The sequence below is a fragment of the Cyprinus carpio genome, chromosome A5, assembly GCF_018340385.1.
Source record: "Cyprinus carpio isolate SPL01 chromosome A5, ASM1834038v1, whole genome shotgun sequence".
NCBI lineage: Eukaryota > Metazoa > Chordata > Actinopteri > Cypriniformes > Cyprinidae > Cyprinus > Cyprinus carpio.
This window is the reverse complement of record NC_056576.1, coordinates 2,944,991-2,971,971: the sequence shown is the minus strand read 5'-3', so window position 1 is coordinate 2,971,971 and position 26,981 is coordinate 2,944,991. Positions and strand designations below refer to the sequence as shown.

General features: G+C 34.4%; 1 protein-coding gene across 1 annotated transcript; it reads left to right on the top strand.

Annotated features, from left to right (window-relative positions):
* The first annotated feature begins 673 nt into the window (after positions 1-673).
* On the top strand, positions 674-26,555 carry LOC109101401 (far upstream element-binding protein 3-like). Its single transcript, XM_042751690.1, is given in 20 exon segments — positions 674-858; positions 9,985-10,093; positions 11,264-11,300; positions 11,414-11,463; positions 11,845-11,916; positions 13,088-13,145; positions 13,261-13,423; positions 15,169-15,267; positions 15,350-15,451; positions 15,524-15,626; positions 16,549-16,649; positions 19,042-19,183; positions 21,268-21,428; positions 22,093-22,166; positions 23,566-23,642; positions 23,728-23,762; positions 23,764-23,819; positions 24,065-24,114; positions 24,200-24,324; positions 25,098-26,555. Coding segments are annotated over 20 exon segments (1,719 nt in total). The 5' UTR covers positions 674-762; the 3' UTR covers positions 25,107-26,555.
* Positions 26,556-26,981: the final 426 nt, after the last annotated feature.

Here is a 26,981-nt window from a genome sequence, read left to right as displayed (position 1 = left end):
TGCAATATAAAATGAGCAATGCAAGTTATATAGCCTCGCAAAATTCATACACAATGCTGTACATCAAAATAATATAAATGCTTTACATGAAAATAATATGTATATATCAATACATCTAAACATTACATAAGAAATACGTTTTTAAAACAATAAAAAAATATTTTTTAAAAAAGTATGTATATATGTTTTTTTGTGGGTGTGCATATATATATATATCCTATATATATATATATATATAAGATATATATAATAGATATATATATATATCGTGGATAAGGGGTAACGTAGCTATATATATATGATAATAAATAGAATAAAATAGAATATTACATAAGAAATAAAAGTTTTTAAAATAATAAAAATAAATAAAATAAATTAATTAGAAATATTATGAATATAAAAAAATATACATTTACATATTGTATTACAATAAATATAATAAATGCAAAAAGTATCCAAAACAATAATAAATAATAAATAAATTAATTAAAAATAAAATATTTCTTAATGAATTAATTGTCAAGTAAGATCAGGTTAACTTTAAAAAGTAATAAAATCTATTCTTAATTAAGTAAGTTAATAAATCAATAATGATGTACAGTGTAGTGCGCCACGCGGTGTAAGAACCACGTGTGTGAAGTCTCGCGGAGTCTCGTCTCTCGCTGAGGTCTCGCGTTGCTCCCTCGCGCGTTTCCTGTTCCGGGGTCGGTCGTGTACGCTGCGTGTGTGTTTATGTGCTTGTGTGTGTGAGTGTGTGTGACGATGATGATGGCGGAGCTGGTGCAGGGACAGGCCTCGGTGGCTCAGCCCGGGATGAAGGCGGACGGATTCGCGGACCCCTTCCACCGCGCGCGACAGGTAGATGCGCGAGCTAGCGTGAGAAGGCGAGCGTGAGTGCGTTTGACGCGCGCGTTCGGAGCGAGAGCGTGTAGCTGTTAGCTGCTAGTGCTGCAGGAGCTTTAAAAACTCCAGCACACGCACACACACGCACACGCACACACACACAGATTAAGGCCACAACACAACAGCCGTAAAACACAATTTACACGCGTTCGAATCGCACAACATCGCGCGCTGACAACAACTTTCCCGCTGGCCGCTCGACCACAAACTCCAAAAACAGCACTGCTGCAACCTGTTGTTGTCAGACACACACACTCACTCACTCACACACACACACACACACACACAGACACACACACCTTAAAACACACTTAAACACGCGCGCGCACGCGGCAAGCTCCAGGCTTCGCGCAAATGTTCGTGCGTCGCGTGAAGTTGGTTGTGCACGTTGACACTTGTGTTAAAGCTCACACACACTCGTGTAGTGATCCTCAGAGGTGATCATGTGCTCGGAACACTTTTAGGACTGAAGATCAAACTTCATCTCTCTCTCTCTCTCTCTCTCTCTCTGTGTGTGTTTCACTTCATCATGCTTGTTTTTTTTATGTGTTTTTTATGGTCATCATCACTGCACTTTCACACTCAACCTTCATCTGACCACTACATACACTACTGCATGCAGTACATCTGCTCGGATGAAGATTACACTTATTACAAGTGCTAGTTTCTAGTTTACATGGTTATATGAATGTATTATAATGTAGTATATCTACTGATATGAGCACTTTTAATGTTTAATTTTGTCTTTTTAATTTTGTGTGTATTGTATTTTGTGATATTTTGATATTTTCAATTGTCATTTTACCTTTACTTGTAGTGTATCTACTGATATGAGCACTTTTGATACTCACAATTGTCATTTTACCTTTACTTGTAGTGTATCTACTCATATGAGCACTTTTGATACTCACAATTGTCATTTTACATTTACATGTAGTGTATATACTGATATGAGCCATTTTGATACTCACAATTGTCATTTTAGCTTTACATGTAGTATATCTACTGATATGAGCACTTTTGATACTCACAATTGTCATTTTACCTTTACTTGTAGTGTATCTACTCATGCTGTGAGCACTTTTGATACTCACAATTGTCCATTTTACATTTTACATGTAGTGTATATACTGATATGAGCCTTTTGATACTCACAATTGTCATTTTAGCTTTACATGTATATATCTACTCATATTCTATCTGAGCACTTTTAATCATGTGTGTATTACACAATTGTCACTTTTTAATTTCAATTGTCATTTTACATGTAGTGGTATATACTGATATGGAGCACTTTTAATACTCACAATTGTCATTTTACCTTTAAGTATTGCATGTAGTATATCTACTCATATGATGCACTTTTTAATACTCACAATTGTCATTTTACCTTTACGGATGTAGTAGTCTACTCATGAGCACTTTTAATACTCATAATTTGTCATTTTAGCTTTACGTATAGTATTTGCATGTAGTATATCTACTCATATGAGCACTTTTAATACTCACAATTGTCATTTTAGCTTTACGTATAGTATTGCATGTAGTATATCTACTCATATGAGCACTTTTAAATACTCCCACAATTGTCATTTTACCTTTACATGTAGTATATCTACTCATATGCGCACTTTTAATACTCATAATTGTCATTTTAGCTTTACGTATAGTATTGCATGTAGTATATCTACTGATATGAGCACTTTTAATACTCACAATTGTCATTTTACCTTTACATGTAGTATATCTACTCATATGCGCACTTTTAATACTCATAATTGTCATTTTAGCTTTACGTATAGTATTGCATGTAGTATATCTACTCATACGAGCACTTTTAATACTCACAATTGTCATTTTACCTTTAGATGTAGTATGTCTACTTCATATGAGCACTCTTTTAATAACTCATAATTGTCATTTTTAGACCTTTACGTTACGTAATGTCATTGCATGTAGATAATAATCAACTCTCATATGAGCACTTTTAATACTCACAATTAGTCATTTTAGCATTTACGTATAGTATTGCCTGTAGTTATATTTTACTACTCATTGGTTATCTGAGCACTTTTTAATACTCACAATTGTCATTTAACACCTTTAGATGTAGTGATTGTCTAACTCACGCATATGAGCACATTTTAATAGCATCCACAATTGGTCATTTTATGAAGCTGTTATCGTATACCGTATTCAGGGTTGTAGTGACCCTTTCTCCGCATATGAGCACTGCATTTAACTGTACCGCACAGCATTAAGTCATGGTAGCTTTACGTATAGAACTGTAACTTCACTCCCCCAGCAGTGGGCGCCATTATGCTGCCGCGCCCGGGGAGCAGTTGAACTCACGAGCCTACATCAAGGAGTCCCGACAGTCATGGTATGAAGGTGGAGCCAGAACTTTACAGCATGAGCTACCCACAAGTTGTGCCGGCCGTAGTAACTCGAAACTCCATATGGCCTTCGATTTTAAATACTCACAAATTGAGGGCATTTATAAGCAATTAGCTTACGTATCGTTAGTGCATGTAGTATATCTACTCATTTTCTGAGCACTTTAATACTCCAATGGTCATTTTACCTTTACGGATAGTATTGCAATGTAGCTATATCTACTGATATGAGCACTTTTAATACTCACAATTGTCATTTTACCTTACTATGTTATTTATGTAGTCTATCATCATGTGAGCACTTTTGAATATCTCTAATGCATTTGCCTTTAGATGTAGTATTGCATGTCGTATATCTACTGATATGAGCACTGTTAATACTCAGAATTGTCATTTTAAACGTTATATTACATGTAGTATATCTACTCATGAGCACGTTTAATACTCAGAGCAACTTACCTTGGACATAGATATTACCATATGAGCACTTTTGAATACTACATAATCTTCATCTCAGCGGAAATACTACATGCGACTCTAGAGGTCATAGTAAAATGACGATTAAAGTGCTTATTTTACCTGCTCAGATGAAGATTACACTTATTAAAAGTGCTCATTTTACTGTTACATACAGTATTGCATGTAGTATATCTGCTCATGAGCCCTTTTTATGACTCCTAATTGTCGTTTTACCACTACATGTGGAATTGCATGTAGTATATCTGCTCAGATCAGCATTTTGAATCATTTCAATCAACAATTTATCATTGTGTATAGCACTGCACAACACGTAGTATTTCTACTGAGATAAAGATTATGTATTAAAAGTGCTCATATCACAGAAATACTGCATTCGAAACACTGTATGTAGTGGAAAATCTACGGTTGTAATTGTAAAAATTGCTTAGTTTTTACTATTATATACAGTATTGCAGGCAGTAGATCGCTCAGATCAGCACTTTTAATAGGCCCTAATCATCCCTTTTACCATTATTATATATGGTATTGAAGTAGTACTGCTTAGATTAGCACTTTTAATATTCATAATCTTTGTCAATGTCAGTAGTTATACTGCATGCAATACTATTTTTAGATATATAATATACAAATTTTCATTATAAGTGTTTTCGTCATATTTAAATAGCATTTTCTCTTTTGAGCGATAAATCTTTACAAGCTGCGCAAAACCACAATCATATTTTGCGTATGTTTCGCGCAGTTTGTCAGTGAACAACGGCTTTACTGACAAGATGCGCATTAATATCGTGACAATATTTATCATGCATCCATACTATATTTAATTGTAAAATAGAGATAACGGCCATTAAAAGTTTGCATATGAGCAGATATACTACTTGTAATACTGTGTAGTAGTAAAATTACTATTATTTAAACCCCTCTTTTTGCCATTACATGTAGTAGTATTGCATATAAATACACTACGTCCAGTACTTTGTAATCGTAAAATGAGCACTTTTAATAATCTTAATTTTCCCTTTAATACAGTATTGCATGTAGAATATTTGCTCAGAGATAGATTGTAACTATTGAAATTGCTCATATGAGCATATATACACATGCAATACTATATCTAATGTTAAAATATGTATTATTATTATTATTATTATTATTATTAAAGTGCAAATGTTACATTACATAAAGTATTGCATTTAGTATAACTGCTCAAATTAGCATTTTTAATGCTCAGAATTGTCATTGTACTACTACATATGGAATTGCATGTAGTATATTTGTTCAGATGAGCATTTTTAATACTCAAAATCTAAAATTTTACCATTGCATACAGTATTGCACGTAGTATATCTGCTCAGATGAGCATTTTTAATACTCATAATTGTCATTTTACTACTACATATGGAATTGCATGAAGTATATTAGTTCAGATGAGCATTTTTAATACTCATAATTGTCATTTTACTACATATGGAATTGCATGAAGTATATTTGTTCAGATGAGCATTTTTAATACTCATAATTGTCATTTTACTACATATGGAATTGCATGAAGTATATTTGTTCAGATGAGCATTTTTAATACTCATGATTGTCATTTTACCTTTGCATACAGTATTGCATGTAGTATATCTGCTCAGATGATAATTTTTAATACTCATAATTGTCATTTTACTACTACATATAGAATTGCATGTAGTATATTTGTTCAGATGAGCATTTTTAATACTCATAATTGTCATTCTACCTTAACATACAGTATTGCATTCAGTATATCTGCTCAGATGAGCATTTTTAATACTCAAAATCTAAATTTTTATCATAACATACAGTATTGCATGTAGTATATCTGCTCAGATGAGGCATTTGAGCATTTTTAATACTCATAATTGTCATTTTACCACTACATATGGAATTACATTCTTGTAAATATTTTGGTAGTTGCATTCATTGTTAATGATTTCATGAGAGCTGTACAGTGAGCAGCGACATGCAGCTGTCATGACACACGCGCGTCAGTGTTTCAGATAGAAGCTCGAGCTGTGAATATGAGACACTGTGAGAGGAGTCACTCATGCATGTGTGTTCCGCGTCACGTTTGCATAACATGAAAAACCATATGGGAGCCGTAAACCTGCATGAATATTCCAGTAATATCATCACTTATTTGTAACATGCAGGTGTTACTTTGTCATACGCATTACAAACAATCTGCACATTTTGAGACACTGCTAAGTTTTGAGATGTGTTTTGAGATGTTAATGCAGATGAGTGTAGAGTTGTTGTCTCTGAATGACTTCATTGTAAATCTCCTGAGTGTAAGGAGGCGCCCGACGGATCGATACTCCGGTAAGAGCCTGATACTGAACCAACAGACTGCTGCCTTCTGATTTCTACACCCGTTCTATAAGAGTTTGTGCAAGTTTGATCACTTTAGTAAAAATTATTTGGCACGATAAGTCGTTCTGGATTGTTTTGTGCTGTTTAGTCAGTTTAATTTTATTTTAAGTTTTAATTACATCAGGTTAAACTAAATTAAAATGAGATTTTGTCTTGGGAACTAACTGAAATATATACATTTTATTTTATTTCAGTTAATGTTTATATTATTTAAAGTAACACTTTTTTTTTTAATGATTTTAATTTTAGTTTCAGTTTTAATTTAAGGCATCAAGTTAAACTAAATTAAGATGAGATTTTTCTTTGAGAACTTGCCGAAATATTTTTTTATTTCATTTTATGTTTATATTATTTCAAGTAACGGAAATGTATTTTTTTTTTTTTTTTATTTTTATTTTAGTTTCAGATTTAATTATTTTAGTCATCAAGTTAAACTATTTTAATTAATTTTCCTTGGGAACTTGCTGAAATATTTTTTATTTCAGTTAATGTTTATATTATTTTTAGTAATGAGAGTGTTTCTTTTTATGGCTTTAATTTTAGTTTCAGTTGTAGTTTCCTATAATGACCCTGTATCAGACACTGTAATGCACCTCTCGTGCCTTATTGCTTTATAATAATGCTTGAAATCCAGTGCTTGACCCTTTCCTTCAGGGTTTTCTGCAGCACTGTGGTGTTTTGTTCTGCTGTCACACATTTTTACTGCTGATATATCGATGATTGCTCATGTAGTTCTGAACATGTCGTAACCCGTCTGCGTCCGTGAAGCAGAGGCCTTGTACACACAGCGCTGTGACACACCTGTGGCCGGTTTGGAGTTTTCTCCTTGTGTTTGGGAGCGAGGAGCTTTTATCAGCTCTGCCGGGGAAGAAAATAGACCTTGGCTCACGTCCAGAATCGCAGGCCCGTTTTACAGCCTGTGTTGCTTTACGCTCCAGAGCTGATCTATCAGCCGTCACAATGCACTTTATCTCTCGTTTATGATTGATTTGCGATGACATGCAGTGAATGCGTTACATAATCAATGACAGCTGTCATGTTTTAACCCTCATAATGCATTCAGAATCTGTATATTTTCACATTCTGGGTACGGAATGTGAAGAATCTTAATATTTTTAGACTAAAACCATATTGTATCTGATCAGCAGCTTCTTATTAATGATTTTATGTAAAAAGTTTTGAATGTTACTCTATTATTACTGCATTCACCCATTTTTTTAGTAATTAAAAAAATATAAATTAAAAATGTCTTTGAAATTTCAAATTATATATAAACCACACCAAAAAAAGTTATGTTGAAAAAAAAAATATATATATATATATATCTTTAAACCACACCAAAAAAAAAAAAAAAAAAAAATATATATATATATATATATCTCAAAACACCATTGATATTACTCTGAAAAGATTTCAAACTAAATAAATTCAGTTTACATGCATAAACTTAAAGAATCAAAGTAATATTTTTTCAACCAAAACCATAATGTCTGATCAGCAACTGAATGTGAAAAAAAATTCAAAGTTTATTTATTTTTATTTAAAAAAATTAGAAATTCTTATATATACTCATGATTTCTAACAAAACAACATTAATATTACTTATTAATATTAAATAAAACTTTCAAGCTAAATAAATTAATTTTACTTGCATAAACTCATTTTAAAGTTTTTCATGCTGCATTGGTTCGTCAATAGTTGTACAAATTCATAAAATAAATATACTCAAATGTATTTGAAATACATCTGTTTAATGCTAAGTATACTTAATAAAATGTCATGCAGTTGTACTTTTAGTATGTTAAACTGGTATACTTAAAGTCTGCTGAACTGGAACAACTAATTTTGTACTTAATGCACTCTAATTGTGCGGAAGTAGTATAATTAAAGCTATACTTTGTATATTTTATTGTGCTAAAGTGGAACTGTTGCAAGTATACTTCAGGTACACTTAATTTTTTTTTTTATTTAAAGTTTGATATTATTCAAAGATCATACAATCCTCATCAAATTGACATTAAAACACATTTTAGATTTAATATTAGGAAAAGTGGATTGTGCACAAGTAATATGCCAAGTAAAGTTTAATTATAATTTGACAGCTAATGGTACTCAACATATACCCGGGTCAAAAATGACCCGGATGTGAAATTCATGACATTTTTTATTTAAATGGTTATATATCTTAAAAAACAAATTGTAAAAATCTGATAAAATATATAGTGTGTATTTTGAGGGTCTTAAAGCATTTGCAAAGTTTCGCTCTTTTACAAAAAAAAATTTGAGGAGGATTTTTTTTATGCATCTATTCTGGTTCAAAATTAGCATTAATATTTTGAGGGTCTTAAAGCATTTGCAAAGTTTCGCTCTTTTACAATATTTGAGTGTTTTTTTTTTTATGAATTTATTGTTTTTTGAATTTTGGGTTATTGTTGCATTTTTTTGTGATACATTGGGTTTGTGCTTGTTGGTAAACTGGTGCGAGCAGCAGCGGTGGAAATGCCGTTCAGTGCGGCTCAAGTGGGCAACAAGTGGCCAGTTGTTGGTCTGAATTCCTCCGACCGCTGTTTACCTTCTCCTGTGTTTTGCTGGAGTCATTCCCTTGGTTCGCTCGTTTATCCCGCCGCTCACATAGCTGACATTCCTTCCCAGCATTCTCCAGAAAGAGGGTTTAGCTGGAGGGAAGAGGTGGAGATGGGTCTGTCTCTCTTTCTCCTCAAAATGTCCTCTTGCTTTGAGTTTAACAGATGCAGCACAGTATTGATGCCACAAAAAGAGAATTTAGCACCGACACTGAATTGCTCAGATTTGTTTTTTACATTTGCAAAATATCATGTAAATGTTTTGTTTGTTTCAGTTTAGTGTAATGTGTCTGAAACACTAAACTGATACACCTACACTGAATGAAGTACTTTACAAATAAAACATGCTTCGTAACGTTTCATAATGCATTCCTGACAATACATTGCAAAAATTCCAAATAATTATTTAATTTAATTTAATATATAAATATATAATTAAAAAAATAATTTAAATATGTAAAAAAAATTGTTAAAATAATTATAAATATATATTATTTAACAATTAAAATTAATTTTATATATATATATATATATATATATATATATATATATATATATATATATTATATATATATTATTTTGTATCACATTTATATTTTATTGGTATACTCCTCTTGCTAATACAGTGGTTTTAAATGAATACTGTAAAAAAAAAAATAAAAAAATTAGGGAGCAATGATAAAATGGCATGCTTCTGTAGCATATAGTGGCATAAATCGTGTTATATTTCAGCAAAATTGTGTTAATGCTTATAACTGCATGCAATGCAATGAGAGTGTTACAAATAATTATTTAGGTTTTATCATACTCAGGAAAATGGGCTTTCGTTTTTATTTTTTAGTATCTGCAGTATTATCATCATGTTTTACGACTCAAACATTTACAAGCTTGCATTTTGAAGAATTAGTTGTCCAGTGATTGGTCTTTGCATGCATTTATGCCCTTAACTGTTGTATGTTTTTATTATAGTAATTCTTTGTTTTGTGTTTGTTTGTTCTGTGAAAAAGCACCAAGATAAATGTGGACATTTTTTAATTTTTCAAATATATACACAAAATATATATGATTTTATTTTGTGTGTGTATATATTTTTATTTTATTTAATTTAATTTATTTTTATTTTATTTTATTTTATTTACCTATTTTTAATTTAATTTATTTTTATTTTATTTTATTTTCTCCAGAAATTGTGTTTTTCTGTTTTTGTTTTTTTTTATTTTCTCTCACAGATTGCTAAGATGGGAGGAGAGCAGATGCAGCATCTGAATAACTCGTCTCCAGTCGTCGATGCCTCGCTGTACGGCTACGGAGGGCAGAAACGCTCGCTGGACGAAGGAGGTACGTCCTCATATCCTTCATTTATGAGATGCATCATCAAAGCTCAGATTTTAACACAAACACACACCTGTTGCTTATGAATGTTGCTGCATTATTAGGCACCACTAGTGTCTGCTTAGTGATTAATATCAGTTTTTCGGCTCATGTCAGAGTTAGTCTGAGTAATACAGCAGATACAGGACGAATGCAAAGTAACTTTGAGGTTAAAATCAATGCAGGACTTTATGAAGCATTGACCTTTGACAGTATTTTCCCACACCAGCCATTGATTGCTACTTCTGTTCTTGAACTGCTTGTGAAAGAGGTAGCAAACGTCAGAAAATGTTTCAGGAAGTGAAAGCTGATTCAGCTTCAAAACCGCAGAATAAACCTTTGATTCGAACACATTGTGGTTAAAAACTGGGCTGAAAGTTAAAAGTTTCCATAATCAATGCAATAATTTTTTTTCTGGCGTTAACTATTAAAACTTGAAAGGACAGCTTTAAGTAGTTTGGCATATTATTTCTTAGAAAAAAAAAACTCTCCAAAATTATATTAATTACTAATGCATCTTATTTGTAAACAAAAAAAATTACCTTGAAAAACTTTTTTTTTTTTGTAAATTCAGTTATTTTTTATTTATTTTTTTACCCCTTATGATTGCACTGCATGTCATTTTAAATTTTTTTAAATTGAATATTTTCTTGTTGCATGAATGTTTAACTGACACCATGAATACAAACAGTACATTTCAGTTTAATGTGGTGTTTAGTTGAGTAGTATTTATTTTAATTCCATGGTTTTTTTTGTTGTGAATTTTTGTAATGAGATTGTTTTTTTTTAGAATTTTGCTTTTGTTATTCTTTATTTATTTGTGATTTGGTGAGTGTCTAAAACCTTATTTGTTAAATAAATAATAATTAATAATAAACTCTTTTTGCTGTTTTTAATTATTCATACTATTTAACTTTTTTTGCGCTATGTAACTATATTAAAACTATTTAACTCCAACATTTTACCTATGGTCAAAACTTGAAATATAATAGTTTATGACTGTATTTTAAAATGTGCTTAAAAAAATGTGCGGGGTTTTTTTTTTTTTTTTGAAGTTTCCCCAGCCAGACTGTAATATGATGATGCGTATTTTTCAGTGATGAACACTAATGTATTTTTCCCGTCTGTTTCTGTGAGTGGCGAGCCAGCTGGGTGCGATGGTGCATGGTACAAGGTGAGCGCTTTCATTCATTAAAACTCTCATATTGTGCTGTTGCACATTATAGTTTTAGATTAATAAGCGTGCATTTCTGCGCACAGCTGTAATGATTTTATGCGTTTGTTTAGGGCTATAATAACAGAAGACTTCAAAGTGCCTGATAAGATGGTTGGATTCAGTAAGTACTAATATTCTTCATATGGATTTTGCACAAACATTTGAGCTTTATTGCTCTAATAATTAGCATAAAAATAACCTAATGCAGCTTCGCTGTGAGAAAATGTTTAGTTTTAATGAATGCTCTAAAAATGCATGCGTGTGCAGATTTTTACTCACAAAGTCCTACCGAGATTCATAATGATTATTTTTTTTATTTAGAGCAGTTTGTCTAAAAAAAATAAGCATTTATGGTTGTGTTTTGAAAAACCTTGTGCATGCCATTTTCGGCCTTTTAGAAGCAGAACTATTTTTATTAAAACATTTCTTCTTTAAAAAAAAACGTATGCATGCCATTTTTGTCCTGATAGACGTTGCTCTGTGTGTTTTTATCGTCCGGTAGTCATTGGACGGGGCGGCGAACAGATCACGAGAATTCAGCTGGAGTCCAACTGTAAGATCCAGATCGCTTCCGGTACGTTCTGATCTGATCACAGTCCTTCATCTTCAGTGTCTTCCATGAACTCAAGTTTGTCTCGTTTGACATCGTTTCCGTTATTCCTCAAAGAGAGTGAGGCAGATTTTAAAGATGCCACTGGCTGCATCCGTCGAATGATGAAGATTATATTTGATTATAAGTGTCTGAGAAACTACAGAGCAGTCTTTCCTGAAGCTCAAGTAGTAGAAGGTTACGGGTTCGATTCCCAGGGAATGTAAGAACTGATGAAATGTAAATGACCAATGGGAAAAAAAGTGTCTTCCAAATGTTTAAATGTAAATAAAAATGCAAAATAAAAATAATATAATATTGAAAATATTCATGTACTATTATAAAAATGTGTATAATATTATATTTATATTTATATAATAAAAGTAATTAGTAAATTAATTATATAATGAAACTAGTTAAATATTATAAAACATACTATATTGATATTTCATAGATATTTAATGAATAATTATAAATTCTAATTATGCATTTTAGAAATTATATTATTGATGCATATTGAACATATGATACATACAATTAAGTGGTAATTGTTAATTTTATAAATAAAAAAATTATAGTACTAAAAATATAAATATGTGAACGTAAAATTTGCAATAAAAATATTAATATTCAATACAAATGTAATTAATAATTATAAATTGTATTTATACATTTGAGAAATTATTATTGATACACATTCCTAAGTAATTGTTATTTTTAATTTATAATAATTTGTACTGTTGCATTTACGCTAAATTGTCGTGGAATTATCTTTTTCTTTATGCATAAATGTAAATAAAATTTAAAATATTCTAAAAATGATTATATTTAAATATTATGATGAAACGTGTAATAAATATTATATTGATATTTAATAAAATACTTAATAATCATTATTAATTGAGAATTTTTTTAATACATATTTCTTAGTAATTGTAAATTACATTTTTGCAAAATTATCCTTATTTTTATTAGATCTGTGTCTATCTCTACATTAACAAATAAATAAAGTTTTTGTTCATGTTGAACACATTGATTGTGTTCAAACATTGTGAAAACAAACTCACAATGTTGGGGAAAATTGTTTGTTGTGTTGTGGAATTTTTTCGGTTTCTAATTTGAGTTGCTTGCAATTGTTTGTGGTGTCACCCCTCAGACAGCGGAGGCATGATGGACAGGCCTTGCACCCTGACTGGGACCCCAGAAAGCATTGAGTAAGAGTGTTTAACCCTTGAGCACAAACGCAGCTCTTTCAGATTCTCATTTATATGCTGTCAGAGTTTACTAGATGAGCTCCAGTCATTCGTCTTCTGTCGTGGTGTTCGTCAGGCAGGCCAAGAGGCTGTTGGGGCAGATCGTGGACCGGTGTCGGAACGGACCGGGCTTCCATACTCAGATGGACGGGAACAGCGCCATCCAGGAGATCCTGATCCCGGCCAGTAAAGTCGGCCTGGTCATCGGGAAGGGAGGCGACACCATCAAACAGCTGCAGGTGCGTTAATCCTGTCAAATATTTTCCCACAAGGTTAATGTTTTGGTGTCAGGTGTTGTGTGACTCTTAAAAAGAATAATTTTTCTCTGCTGGGTTTCATTACTATATGAATCCACAGTTTTGAACAAATCCAGTGAGTCAGTGACTCATTCATAAAGAGTTACTTGCTTAGTTTCCAAAGGAATTAGCCATTTGAACAAACTGAGTGAGTCAGTGATTCAGTGACTCATTTGCAAAGACAGTCATTTGCTTGGTTTCTGAATGAATCAGCCATTTGAACAAATTGGTTGAGTGAATGATTCAGTGACTCATTCATAAAGAGACATTAGCTTCGTTTCTGAATTTATCAGCCATTTGAAAAATTCAAGTGAGTCAGTGATTCAGTGACTCATTCATAAAGAGCCATTAGCTTCGTTTCTGAATGTATCAGCCATTTGAAAAATTCAAGTGAGTCAGTGATTCAGTGACTCATTCATAAAGAGCCATTAGCTTCGTTTCTGAATGTATCAGCCATTTGAACAATTTAAGTGAGTCAGTGATTCAGTGACTCATTCATAAAGAGCCATTAGCTTCGTTTTCTGAATGTATCAGCCATTTGAACAATTCAAGTGAGTCAGTGATTCAGTGACTCATTCATAAAGAGCCATTAGCTTCGTTTCTGAATGTATCAGCCATTTGAACAATTTAAGTGAGTCAGTGATTCAGTGACTCATTCATACAGAGCCATTAGCTTCGTTTCTGAATGTATCAGCCATTTGAACAATTTAAGTGGGTCAGTGAATTCAGTGACTCATTCATAAAGAGCCATTAGCTTCGTTTCTGAATGTATCAGCCATTTGAACAATTTAAGTGAGTCAGTGATTCAGTGACTCATTCATAAAGAGCAATTAGCTTCGTTTCTGAATCTATCAACCATTTGAACCATTCAAGTGAGTCAGTGATTCAGTGACTCATTCATACAGAGCCATTAGCTTCGTTTCTGAATTTATCAGCCATTTGAACAATTTGAGTGAGTCAGTGATTCAGTGACTCATTCATAAAGAGCAATTAGCTTCGTTTCTGAATGTATCAGCCATTTGAACAATTTGAGTGAGTCAGTGATTCAGTGACTCATTTGCAAAGACAGTCATTTGCTTGGTTTCTGAATGTATCAACCATTTGAACCATTCAAGTGAGTCAGTGATTCAGTGACTCATTCATAAAGAGCCATTAGCTTCGTTTCTGAATCTATCAACCATTTGAACCATTCAAGTGAGTCAGTGATTCAGTGACTCATTCATACAGAGCCATTAGCTTCGTTTCTGAATGTATCAGCCATTTGAACAATTCAAGTGAGTCAGTGATTCAGTGACTCATTCATACAGAGCCATTAGCTTAGTTTCTGAATGTATCAGGCATTTGAACAACTCAAGTGAGTCAATGACAGTCATTTGCTTGCTTTCTGAATGAATCAGCTATTTGTACAAATTGGTTGAGTGAATGAGTCAATGACTCACTCATTAAGACAGTGACTTGCCGCCACTTGTGCTTGTAGTTTCATATTAAGCGTATCTTTTCATTTTCAAAAATAATTTCATGTTTCAATATTCAAAAAGTTTTTTTGTAATGTCTAGTCGTCGGTTCTCAAGTTTAACACAATAATGACTGAAATGATCTTTTGAGGCTAATGTCTCGGCCAGAACTGATGTGCAATTAATCAGATTAAAAATAAATTTTTGTTGTAATTTAATGTTGTTTTCTCACAGGAGAGGACAGGAGTAAAGATGATCATGATTCAGGACGACCCGATGCCTACTGGATCAGACAAACCCTTGAGAATCACTGGAGACCCTTATAAAGTTCAGGTCGGTTGATCAGCGATGCAGTGTCAGATCCGCTGGGCGGTGGTGTCATGTGACGTCTGACTCTGAGTGTGTGTGTGTACAGCAAGCGCGGGAGCTGGTGGCCGAGATCATCAGGGAAAAGGATCAGGGAGATTTCCGGAGCGGCCGCAGTGACTTCGGCTCCAGACTGGGCAGCAGCATCGACGTAAGACTGCGTTCAGCTCCGGCTCGGTTTAGAGACGGTCCTCGGGTGCTTATTGTTGGTTTGCTCTCACAGGTGGCAGTGCCCAGATTTGCCGTGGGAATCGTCATCGGCAGAAACGGGGAGATGATCAAGAAGATCCAGAACGATGCAGGAGTCAGGATCCAGTTTAAGCCAGGTCAGTTTACTCTGCATCTCGAAGAAAAACTAATATAAGACCTAATATTACCTTTTTTTTCACAAATTATTTTTGTAAAGTTTTTTAAATTATGGAAGTTTTTGAACAGGACGATTTTTAATGTTTATTTTTTTACAGAATTCTCTTCTGCTCACCAATCCTGCATTTATTTGATCAGAAATATAGCAAACCCAGTAATATAGTGAAATATTATTATAATGTAAAACAGCTGTTTTCTGTGTGAATCTCTGTTAAAGTGTAATTTATTTCTGTGATGTGCAGCTGTATTTTCAGCATCATTACTCCAGTCTTCAGTGTCACATGATCTTCAGAAATCATTCTAATATGATGATTTGCTGCTCGAGAAACATTTCTGATTATTATCTTTCTAATCTGTTTGATTCTTATTAAAGCAACTGTATTAAAGTTCTTCAGTCAAGAACAGTGACTGTTCACCCCAAAATTAAAATTGTCATCACTGACTCACTCTCAAGCTGTTTTAAACCTCAATGAGTTTCTTTCTTCTGTTGAACATAAATGTTATATTTAAGGATGTGGGAACCAAACAGCTGCTGGTCCCCGGTGACTTCCATAGTACTTTTTTTTTTTTTTTTTTTGCTATCGAAGTCAAAGGGGACCAGCAGCTGTTTGGTTACCATTGTTCTTCTTAATATCTTCTTTTGTGTTCAGCTCAAGGAAGACATTAATACAGGTTTGGGACCACATGAGAGTGAGTAAATAATGACAGAATTTTCATTTCTGGGTGAACTGTCCCTTTAATAACAAGCGGCAGCATGTTTATTACTATTAGGCTGCTGTCACTTTAAGACACGCATCTAATATACAGGCGCGCATCCGTTTCTCTCAACTACTTTCACTTTAGACTTAACCAACTGTGTTTGGATCTGTGTGTCTGTTTCAGATGACGGGATCAGTCCGGACCGGATCGCTCAGGTCATGGGTCAACCGGACCGGTGTCAGCACGCGGTTCACCTCATCAATGATCTGGTGCAAACGGCACAGGTGCGTCTGGAGCGCCATGCTACACTGATGCGTGACAGAGTTGATTAGAATGCAGTTAAATATGATACAGTTTAGCAATATCACATCAGCAAGAGTGCTGCTTTTCCCCAATATCTGCACCATAGATCATTTTGATTCAATGGTTCAATAAATAAGAAGTTAATATTGTTACATTTTAGACAGCGTATTGTCTGTTTTGATCAGTTTCACACAAAGCCACAGCAGAAGTGCTGAGCATCTCTGATCAACACACAGCACGGATTCGTTTCTGAATGAAACCACGTTTTGAACAAATCGAATGAGTCAGTGATTCATTGACTCATTCATGAAGACAGTCACTCGCTTTGTTTCTGAACAAACTGAATCAATTGAGTCAATGATTCAGTGACTCATTCATAAAGACAGTCACTCGCTTTGTTTCTGAACAAACTGAATCAAGTGAGTCAGTGATTCGGTGACTCATTCATAAAGACAGTCACTCGCTTTGTTTCTGAACAAAATGAATCAAATGAGTCAGTGATTCAGTGACTCATTCATAAAGACAGTCACTCGCTTTGCTTCTCGTTCTGAACAAAATGAATCAAATGAGTCAGTGATTCATTGACTCATTCATGAAGACAGTCACTCGCTTTGTTTCTGAACAAACTGAATCAGTGGGAACAGTGATTCAGTGACTCATTCATAAAGACAGTCACTCGCTTTGTTTCTGAACAAAATGAATCAAGTGAGTCAGTGATTCAGTGACTCATTCATGAAGACAGTCAAGTGAATTATTTATATTGACAGTCACTCGCTTTGTTTCTGTGATTAATTGACTCATTCATAAAGACAGTCACTCGCTTTGTTTCTGAACAAAACTGAATCCAAGTGAGTCAGTGAGTCGGTCGGACTCCTGTTCATCAAGACAAGTCACTTGGTCTGACTCGTGTTTGTTCTGAACAAAATGAATCAAGTGAAACAGTGGATCGGTGACTCATTCATTGAAGACAGTCACTCGCTTTGTTTCTGAACAAAATGATTCAAGTGAAACAGTGATTCAGGGACTCATTCATAAAGACAGTCACTCGCTTTGTTTCTGAACAAAATGAATCAAATGAGTCAGTGATTCGGTGACTCATTCACAAAGACAGTCACTCGCTTTGTTTCTGAACGAACTGAATCAAGTGAGTCAGTGATTCGGTGACTCATTCATAAAGACAGTCACTCGCTTTGTTTCTGAACGAACTGAATCAAGTGAGTCAGTGATTCAGTTATTCATAAAGACAGTCACCTCGCTTTGTTTCTGAACAAAATGAATCAAATGAGTCAGTGATTCGGTGACTCATTCATAAAGACAGTCACTCGCTTTGTTTCTGAACAAACTGAATCAATTGAGTCAATGATTCAGTGACCATTCATAAAGACAGTCAACGTCGCTTTGTTTCTGAACCAAAATGAATCAAGTGAAACAGTGATTCAGTGACTCATTCATAAAGACAGTCACGTCTTTGTTTCTGAACAAAATGAATCAAATGAGTCAGTGATTCATTGACTCATTCATGAAGACAGTCACTCGCTTTGTTTCTGAACAAAATGAATCAAATGAGTCAGTGATTCGGTGACTCATTCATAAAGACAGTCACTCGCTTTGTTTCTGAACGAACTGAATCAAGTGAGTCAGTGATTCGGTGACTCATTCATAAAGACAGTAACTCGCTTTGTTTCTGAACAAACTGAATCAAGTGAGTCGGTGATTCAGTGACTCATTCATGAAGACAGTCTCTCGCTTTGTTTCTGAACAAACTGAATCAAGTGAGTCAGTGATTCAGTGACTCATTCATAAAGACAGTCACTCGCTTTGTTTCTGAACAAATTGAATCAAATGAAACGTGATGTCAGTGACTCATTCATAAAGACAGTCACTCGCTTTGTTTCTGAACAAAATGAATCAAGTGAGTCAGTGATTCAGTGACTCATTCATGAAGACAGTCACCCTGCGTCTCAATGTTCATACTATCCATCCTAAATAGTATGTGAGATTAGAATAAGTGTGTCCCAAAGCAAAGTATGTTGAAAAGAGCGAATCGGTTGAGTGATTGATTCAATGACTCTCTTATTAAAACAGTGACTAGCTTTAGGGTATCGCTTCTTTAAGTCATTTCAAATCTCAATATTCATTGTAAGATTAATTGACACCCATTTATTATCATTATTTATGCAATGTTGAGTCATATTTCTTTCTAAAGCTACTTTTTTGTAATGTCTATTCAATGCTTTTCTTATTTAACACGATAATGTCTTATAAATGATCTTTTGGAGTCTAATTTGTCAGCCAGAATTGATTATGTAATGAGTAAGGTTATATATTTGGAAGGTTTGGCAGCCCTGATCATGTGTTGTGTCTGGTGTTCAGGAGCGCGATGGGTTCGGAGGCCCGGTTGGACCCAGAGGTCGCGGCAGAGGTCGTGGCGACTGGAACATGGGAACTCCTGGTGGCCTGCAGGAAGTGACCTACACAATACCAGCTGATAAGTGCGGCCTTGTGATCGGGAAAGGTTAGGACTTCATCTGCATTCAGCTTCTATTAAAGCAGCTCTATAAGTAACGTCACCAGCAATCGTTCAAGAGTACGAGTACAGGAGGCGTTTCATTTATTTAACAAAACAATGGATTGCAAGGAGCATTGATTCATTAACAGATTTAATTTAGAGTCAGTTTTTGAGTTGGTGGAAATGCAGTTTACTTCCCTTAAAGCTCAAAAGATGCATGATTTTTTTCCAAATGTCACTGTGTATAAAATGACCCTTGTAAGTGCTCACTCTGTAGGGAGCTTTTGGGCTCTGTATTGCACTACAATGGGGTGAAACATCTTCTGGGTGGTCTGAAAACATGATCATTCCTGAATGAAACGCTTGACGTTCAAACCTTTTCACACCAATTACATTAACTGAAATAAAGTAGAACACAAACTTTAGCTGGTTTCCCATTTCTCACTGTCTTTTAAGTTGAAGTACTAACATTAAATAAGCTAAAACCTAATAAAAACAATAGACGTACTTAAAAAAAAAAAAAAAACTACTAAAAATGACAAAAGCACAACAAAATTATTAGATAAAAACATTAAATTATTTTACCATTTTAGCAGTTGTTATGCACTTGTATTGTTTGGTTTGCTTGTTCTTGAAATTTGTAACTCGTTATTTTATTTTTATTTATTTTATCATATTTTTTTTTTTTTTTGTGTTTTTGTATTTTTTTTTTCAAGTTTATTTATTTTATTTTTTATAAATTGTTTTATTAAGGTTTAGTTTATTTAGTTTAGGATATTTTAGAACTTAAACAGCCTTGGCGACTAACTTAAAGTAAGTTGAGGTTGAAGTACTAAAATAACAAACTAATAAAAACTTTAAAAAAAAATAAAATTGACAAAAACATGACAATATTACTAAAACTTTAACAAAAATTAAAATGAAAACAGAAAATATAAAAATCTAATATTTGTGTAGTGTGTAGGCTGTAGAAACTGTTTTGGTGTAGTAAAATTTCAGTTTTTTTTTTTTGAAGTTCGCCATGCTTTTTTATTTTATTTTTTTCTTGGAATTGGGCATGTTATTTTTAGTCATTCATTTATGCAATACCAAACAATTAATAAAAATTTTTTCTTTGGGTTTGTTTATAAATGCAGGTCATTTTAATGTGTGCATGTGATTTATCAGTCCGCATCAGTTCGCCTCCAGATTCGTTTTGCATGAATTATCCGGTGGTATTGATCAGATCCGTGGTTCTCTGACCTCAGTGTGAGACACACATCTCATTGTTAGACGCTCTTTTCAGTGCGAGGTGAAGACCAGCAGCAGCAGCGTCTCACGGCTTTAACCAGCATCCTTTAACTGAACCAGTCGGCTCTTTATCTGCACCTCTGTCTGACGCTGGAGCTCATAATGGCTTCATTAATGCAGCGGTTAAATTAGTTTGACAATAGCGTGATGGCCCGGCTCAGTCCATCGACCCGGCGCGGGAGGAGTGGTTTAGATGAGTGTTTTCAGTCCGGGTCAGTCGGGGTCAAACCGCCTGGATCTTCAGTTTCCCTTTACACCAGGCTTTTCTGTGTTTGCACAGCAGCCCGAAACCTGATGATTTAACCATTCAGTCTGTCAATTCTGACATTATTTATTTTATAATTTTGTTTTTTTAACTATCTTTTTTGTCCAATCTTATTTGCTATTTAGTGAGCAGATACTATGCACCTGTATTTAATGTTTGCACGTAATGTTTCTGACTGGTTATTTAATTTTAGAATTTTTATTTGTTTTTATTAATTTTTATTTTACTATTGTAGCAGGTGTTATGTGCTTGTATTGTTTTGTTTGCTTATTTTATTACATATATTTTTATTTTAGAGGTGTTATGTGCTTGTACCTAGCAAATTTTTTTTTTTTTGGACCACAACTCGGTTTATTCCCCTCTGAACATGTCTGGTGTTAATGTGTTTTGTACCTGTATTTTTATGCTTGATTGTCCCTGATGTTTCTAACTGGTTAAATCATGAAATCTAGGTAAACTTCCCAGTAGTTCAAGCTTCAAACAGGGCATATTGCAGGTGATTTGTTAATGGGTCGTGCTTGTGTGTTGTGCTCAGGTGGAGAGACCATAAAGAGCATCAACCAGCAGTCCGGAGCTCATGTGGAGCTGCAGAGAAATCCTCCTCCGAACACCGACCCCAACGTCCGGATCTTCTCCATCCGTGGCTCTCCTCAGCAGATGGAGATGGCCAGACAGCTGATCGACGAGAAGATCGGGGTGAGGGATCCGCTTCTCACGCTTTCTGTTTGCAGGCTGTGCACAGTAGTGTTCAAAAGATCTTCTTCCAAACTTTTAATTTTTTTTTTTTTTTAAAGAATTTTCTTTTTATTTTAGTGTACTGATCTATTTGATCAAAAATACAGTAAAAATTGTGAAATATTATTATAATGTAAAACCGCTGTTTCCTATGTGAATCTCTGTTAAAGTGTAATTTATTTCTGTGATGTGCAGCTGTATTTTCAGCATCATTACTCCAGTCTTCAGTGTCACATGATCTTCAGAAATCATTCTAATATGATGATTTGCTGCTCAAGAAACATTTCTGATTATTATCAATGTTGAACACAGTTTGTGCTGCACAATATTTTTGTGGAAACTGTGATACATTTTATTTTTCAGGATTCACAGATGAACAGAAAGTTCAAAAGAACAGCGTTTATTTCAAATAGAAATCTTTTGCAACATTATAAATATCTTTACTGACACTTCATCAATTTAATGCATGAATAAAATTATTAATTTATTAAAAAAAATATATATACTGACCTTAGACTTCAAGCATATGGCCAAGTTGAGTTATGTAGAGGTTCCTCAGTCATGAGTGAAGGACTGTTGAGTGTTCAGTCGCTCTGATGACTGATTTAGCTTCTTCCTCATGTAGGCGACTGGAATGGGAGGAAGCAGCAGTTTTGGACTCAGTCCTTTCACCCAAGGACCCGCGACTCCTCATCAGAAGTGAGTGCCTTCCTTCCTTCCTTTATTTCCTCTCTGCCAGTGAGGTTATTCTGACTAAGAGCTTCAGTTTCAGTTTATTTTTAGTCTGAGAGTAAAGCAGAAAATAGTTTCCCTCCAGCATGATGTTTTGTTTGCTTATTCTGAGTATCTCAAAACGAAGATTCGTAGGTCAATTTAATGCATTCATTTGGTGTGATGTACACGATTGCTAATGTGATAGTGATTTAATAGTTAAACAAGAAGTTAGTATTGTTACATTTTAGACACAATATTGTCAGTTTCTGCTCATATTCACACATAAAATAGCTCCGATCAAGTCCCCCGCAGAACTGTTGAGCGTCTCTGAACAACATACAGCGGTGATTTGTTTCTGAATGAATCCATGTTTCTAAACTAATCGAGTGAGTCAACGATTCAATGACTCATTCATAAAGAGTCACTGATTTGAACAAATCAGTTGAGTGAATATTGATCAAATCAGTTGAGCGAGTGATTCAATGACTCATTCATAAAGAGTCACTGATTTGAACAAATCAGTTGAGCGAGTGATTCGATGTCTCATTCAGAGTCACTGATTTGAATAAATCAGTTGAGCGAATATTGAACAAATCAGTTGAGCGAGTGATTCAATGACTCATTCATAAAGAGTCACTGATTTGAACAAATCAGTTGAGCGAATATTGAACAAATCAGTTGAGCGAGTGATTCAATGACTCATTCATAAAGAGTCACTGATTTGAACAAATCAGTTGAGCGAGTGATTCAATGACTCATTCATAAAGAGTCACTGATTTGAACAAATCAGTTGAGCGAATATTAAAGAGTCACTGATTTGAACAAATCATTTGAGCGAGTGATTCAATGAATCATTTGAACAAATCAGTTGAGCGAGTGATTCAATGACTCGTTCATAAAAAAGTCACTGATTTGAACAAATCAGTTGAGCGAGTGATTCAATGACTCATTCATAAAAAGTCACTGATTTGAACAAATCAGTTGAGCGATTGATTCAATGACTCATTCATAAAAAGTCACTGATTTGAACAAATCAGTTGAGCGATTGATTCAATGACTCATTCATAAAGAGTCACTGATTTGAACAAATCATTTGAGCGAGTGATTCAATGACTCATTCATAAAAAGTCACTGATTTGAACAAATCAGTTGAGCGAGTGATTCAATGACTCATTTAACAAAATAATGACTTTAAATGGTCTTTTGGGGGGTGATTTCTCAGCCAGAATCGATGTGATTAGTTAATTAGCACATAGTGTAATTAAGTAAAAATCACTTGATAGCCCTAATGATTCGATGAACCTCTCAGACCTCTCAGTAATCGGAAGCGTCCAGATGAATGGTTGTCTGTGGAGTGTTTGTAATGATGTTGTTTGTGTGTCAGTGGGCCGCAGACGTTCATGACTGGAGGTTGGGGAACCACGTACCAAACATGGCAGCCTCAGAGCCAGCAGGACCCCAGTAAGACTCACTCAGCAGTGCACATCACTGTTTCTTCTGAGGAACAGCACTTGTCTTAAGATTAATTTCGTTTTGTTCTTTTCAGGTCACAATGGATCCCAGGGATGCCAGGTGGGGTATTATGGAGTATTGGAGAGGTTTTTATAAAAAGCTAGGCAAGTGCCTCTGAAACACTTCGCTGTGTTTCTTCAGTGTGAACGTCACGAAGGTTTGGGTGAGAGCCGGGACTCTCAAGGGATGCAGCTGAGAGGGTTTCATTTGCCTGGCTAGCAGTTTTCCGGGTCTGCTGGATTATTTTCTGCCACTCTTTTTTCTTCTGTTGGATCTTATGGATTATTTTATGAAGTTATTTGATTTCTGGATCTGATGTTGATTGATTTTGTGTGTTGTGTGTTTGTGTGTTGTGTGTACGTGGGGGTGAGCAGCGGCTCCGACTACAGCAAAGCGTGGGAGGAGTATTACAAGAAACAGAGTAAGAGAACGTCTGTCCTCCTGATGTCACTCAAACCCAGCGGGACTCCAGTGTTCTCATCCTGTGTGTGTGTGTGTGTGTGCAGCTCAGGCCGCCGGTCCTGGATCTCAGCAGAGCTCTCCTCCAGACTATAGCGCCGCCTGGGTGGAGTATTACAGACAGCAGGGGGCGTATTACGGTCAGGGACAGACTCAGGCTCCCGGGCTCCCGGTAATAAACACACTCCACCAACACAGCCTTTATCATATAATAATATCAACATACGCTACTGGTCAGAAGTGTGCAAGAATTAAGATGTTTCTAAAAGAAAAGTTGTTTGATCAAAATTAAATTGTAAAAATTGTACAGTAAAATTGCTAAATATTTTTACAATTTAAAACAGCTGTTTTCTTTGTGAATATCTGTTTAAATGTAATTTATTTCTGTGATGCGCAGCTGTATTTTCAGCATCATTACTCCAGTCTTCAGTGTCACATGATCTTCAGATATCATAATAATATGCTAATATGTTGAAAAGAGGTAAAAAAGAAGAATTTAATACTTTTGTTCATCAAGAACTTATTAAATTGTTAAAAAGTGACACTAAAGATATTTATAATGTTACAGAAGATTTCTATTTGAAATAAATGCTGTTCTTTTGAACTTTCTATTCATCTGTGAATCCTGAAAAATAAAATGTATCACAGTTTCCACAAAAATACTGTTTTCAACATTGATAATGTTTCTTGAGCAGCAGATCATCATATTAGAATGATTTCTGAAGATCATGTGACACTGAAGACTGGAGTAATGATGCTGAAAATACAGCTGCGCATCACAGAAATAAATTACACTTTAACAGAGATTCACATAGAAAACTGCTGTTTTAGATTGTAAAAATATTCTACCATTTTTACTGTATTTTTGATGAATTATTTCAGAAAGATTAGCATGCATCAAGTGTGTGTGTGCTCTGACGCTGTGTGTTTTCTCTCGTGCCGCAGGATCATTAAAGCGGGCGACTGCAGACCCTTTAGTTGAAGATTTTTGAATCACTGCGAGGAGGAAACAGACCTTTTGTAACAGAGGTTTCTAGATTTGCAACGCCTTGAAGACTTTTACTTTTTTTCTTAGTGAGAAACACTAGCTGTAGAATGACTTATATGATTTAAAAAGAGAACTATTTCTAAATCAGGACATCAAATTGTTACTAAATACTTGTGTACACCATTATTCATATGGGCGATTTCCGGGATCCCTTTTGGACCGTTTCAGAGTTGGTTTGTTTTCTATTCTTCCTTTTTAATTCAACGATATATATATATAGATGTGTATCGCCAAAACGAACCCCGGAGTCGCGGCGTTTCATCGATCGCGCAATATAATCTCTTATTTTTCTAGTTCTGTTGCAATAAAATGATCGAGGGCTTAGCAGTCTTGAATTCGTTATCGTTTCGTTTTGTCGTGAAATGTTTTAAGAATGTGTACAAAATGTTTTCTTTTTTTTCCTTCTACATAAAGCATTTTAATTCAGTGCGATGAAAAACTGTGATGTTTTTGTTACAGAAATATATGCTTTTGTTACACGAGAAACGCAACGCCGCCGATGATGATGATGATGTAATTCCTCATGTACTTTGTATTGTTTTCATTGTCATTTTATTGTACTCTGGTTTAAAAAGGTGCAATATCTTCATATTTTTTTTTTTTTTTTTTTGAAACAAAGATGGGTTTCTCTAATATTTTGACAGACATTTAACTTGTAGTTTTTTGTAGTCGTATGCAAATGTAACGGATAATTTTTTATTACGGTGATTTGGCGGGAAAAGCGTATCGTGAGGTGTTTTTTTTTTTGCCTTTGCTCTCTTGTAAAACTATGTATGTATGCTCAGATACTTGACTAAATACTTTATTTAAAAAAATATATATATAATTAAATCAAAGACTTTTTTGTCCTGCATTTTTACAGGAAAACTGTCCCTGTTTTTCTGTTCTGTTTTCATACTGAAATTTGTCAAAGATTGTGAATGTGTAATTTGAAATTTGATGTTGCATCTTGTTGACGGATGAGAAGTTTTATGTGTGTGTAGTTCTGTAAACTTCGACTTCAAAGCGTTCAAGACTGCTAAGCCTCGGAGAGCCTACCTGTGTATTAATTACTTTGTAGTTTTTTATATTCCGAGTATTGGAAGATCAAACGTTCTCGTCTTATTTGATCCGCCGGTCTCTCCCTCCACGTCATCAGTACACACTGTACAGTCCCGATCCCGTCACTTTTTAATTCTGATTTTGCTTTCTACTCTGTGTGATCTAATATATGTATGATTGATTAGTTACAAATTGATCTAGTATTAACTTCATTGCTTAATGAAAAGGGATATTATAATTTCAAAATGTTTAATTTTAGTGTTTCTTTCTTCCTCATGTGTACAGGTAACCATGTATTAAAATGATTGAAAGACTATGACTTTTTGGTGCTTTTCTTTGCGTGTTCCTGGTTTTTGTCTGTAATCGTTCTCAGATCAAGTCTTGCTGCTTTATAATCTATGATGGCTGAAAGCAATTCAAACGTGGTAAAGATTTTATGTAGTCTAGAATAGTTCACCCAAAAATGAAAATGTGCTCATTCTCAGTTCATCCGAGATCAGGATGAGTGTGTTTCTTCATCAGGTTTGTAGAAATGTAGCACTGCATCAGTGTCTCAGCAATGGATGCTCTGCAGTGAATGGGTGCCGTCAGAATGAGAGTCCAAACAGCTGATAAAAACATCACAATAATCCACAAGTAATCCACAGCACTCCAGTCCATCAGTGAACATCTGGAGAAGACAAAAGATGAAACACATGCAGCATTAAGATGTTTTTAACTCAAATACATAGAGTCTATAA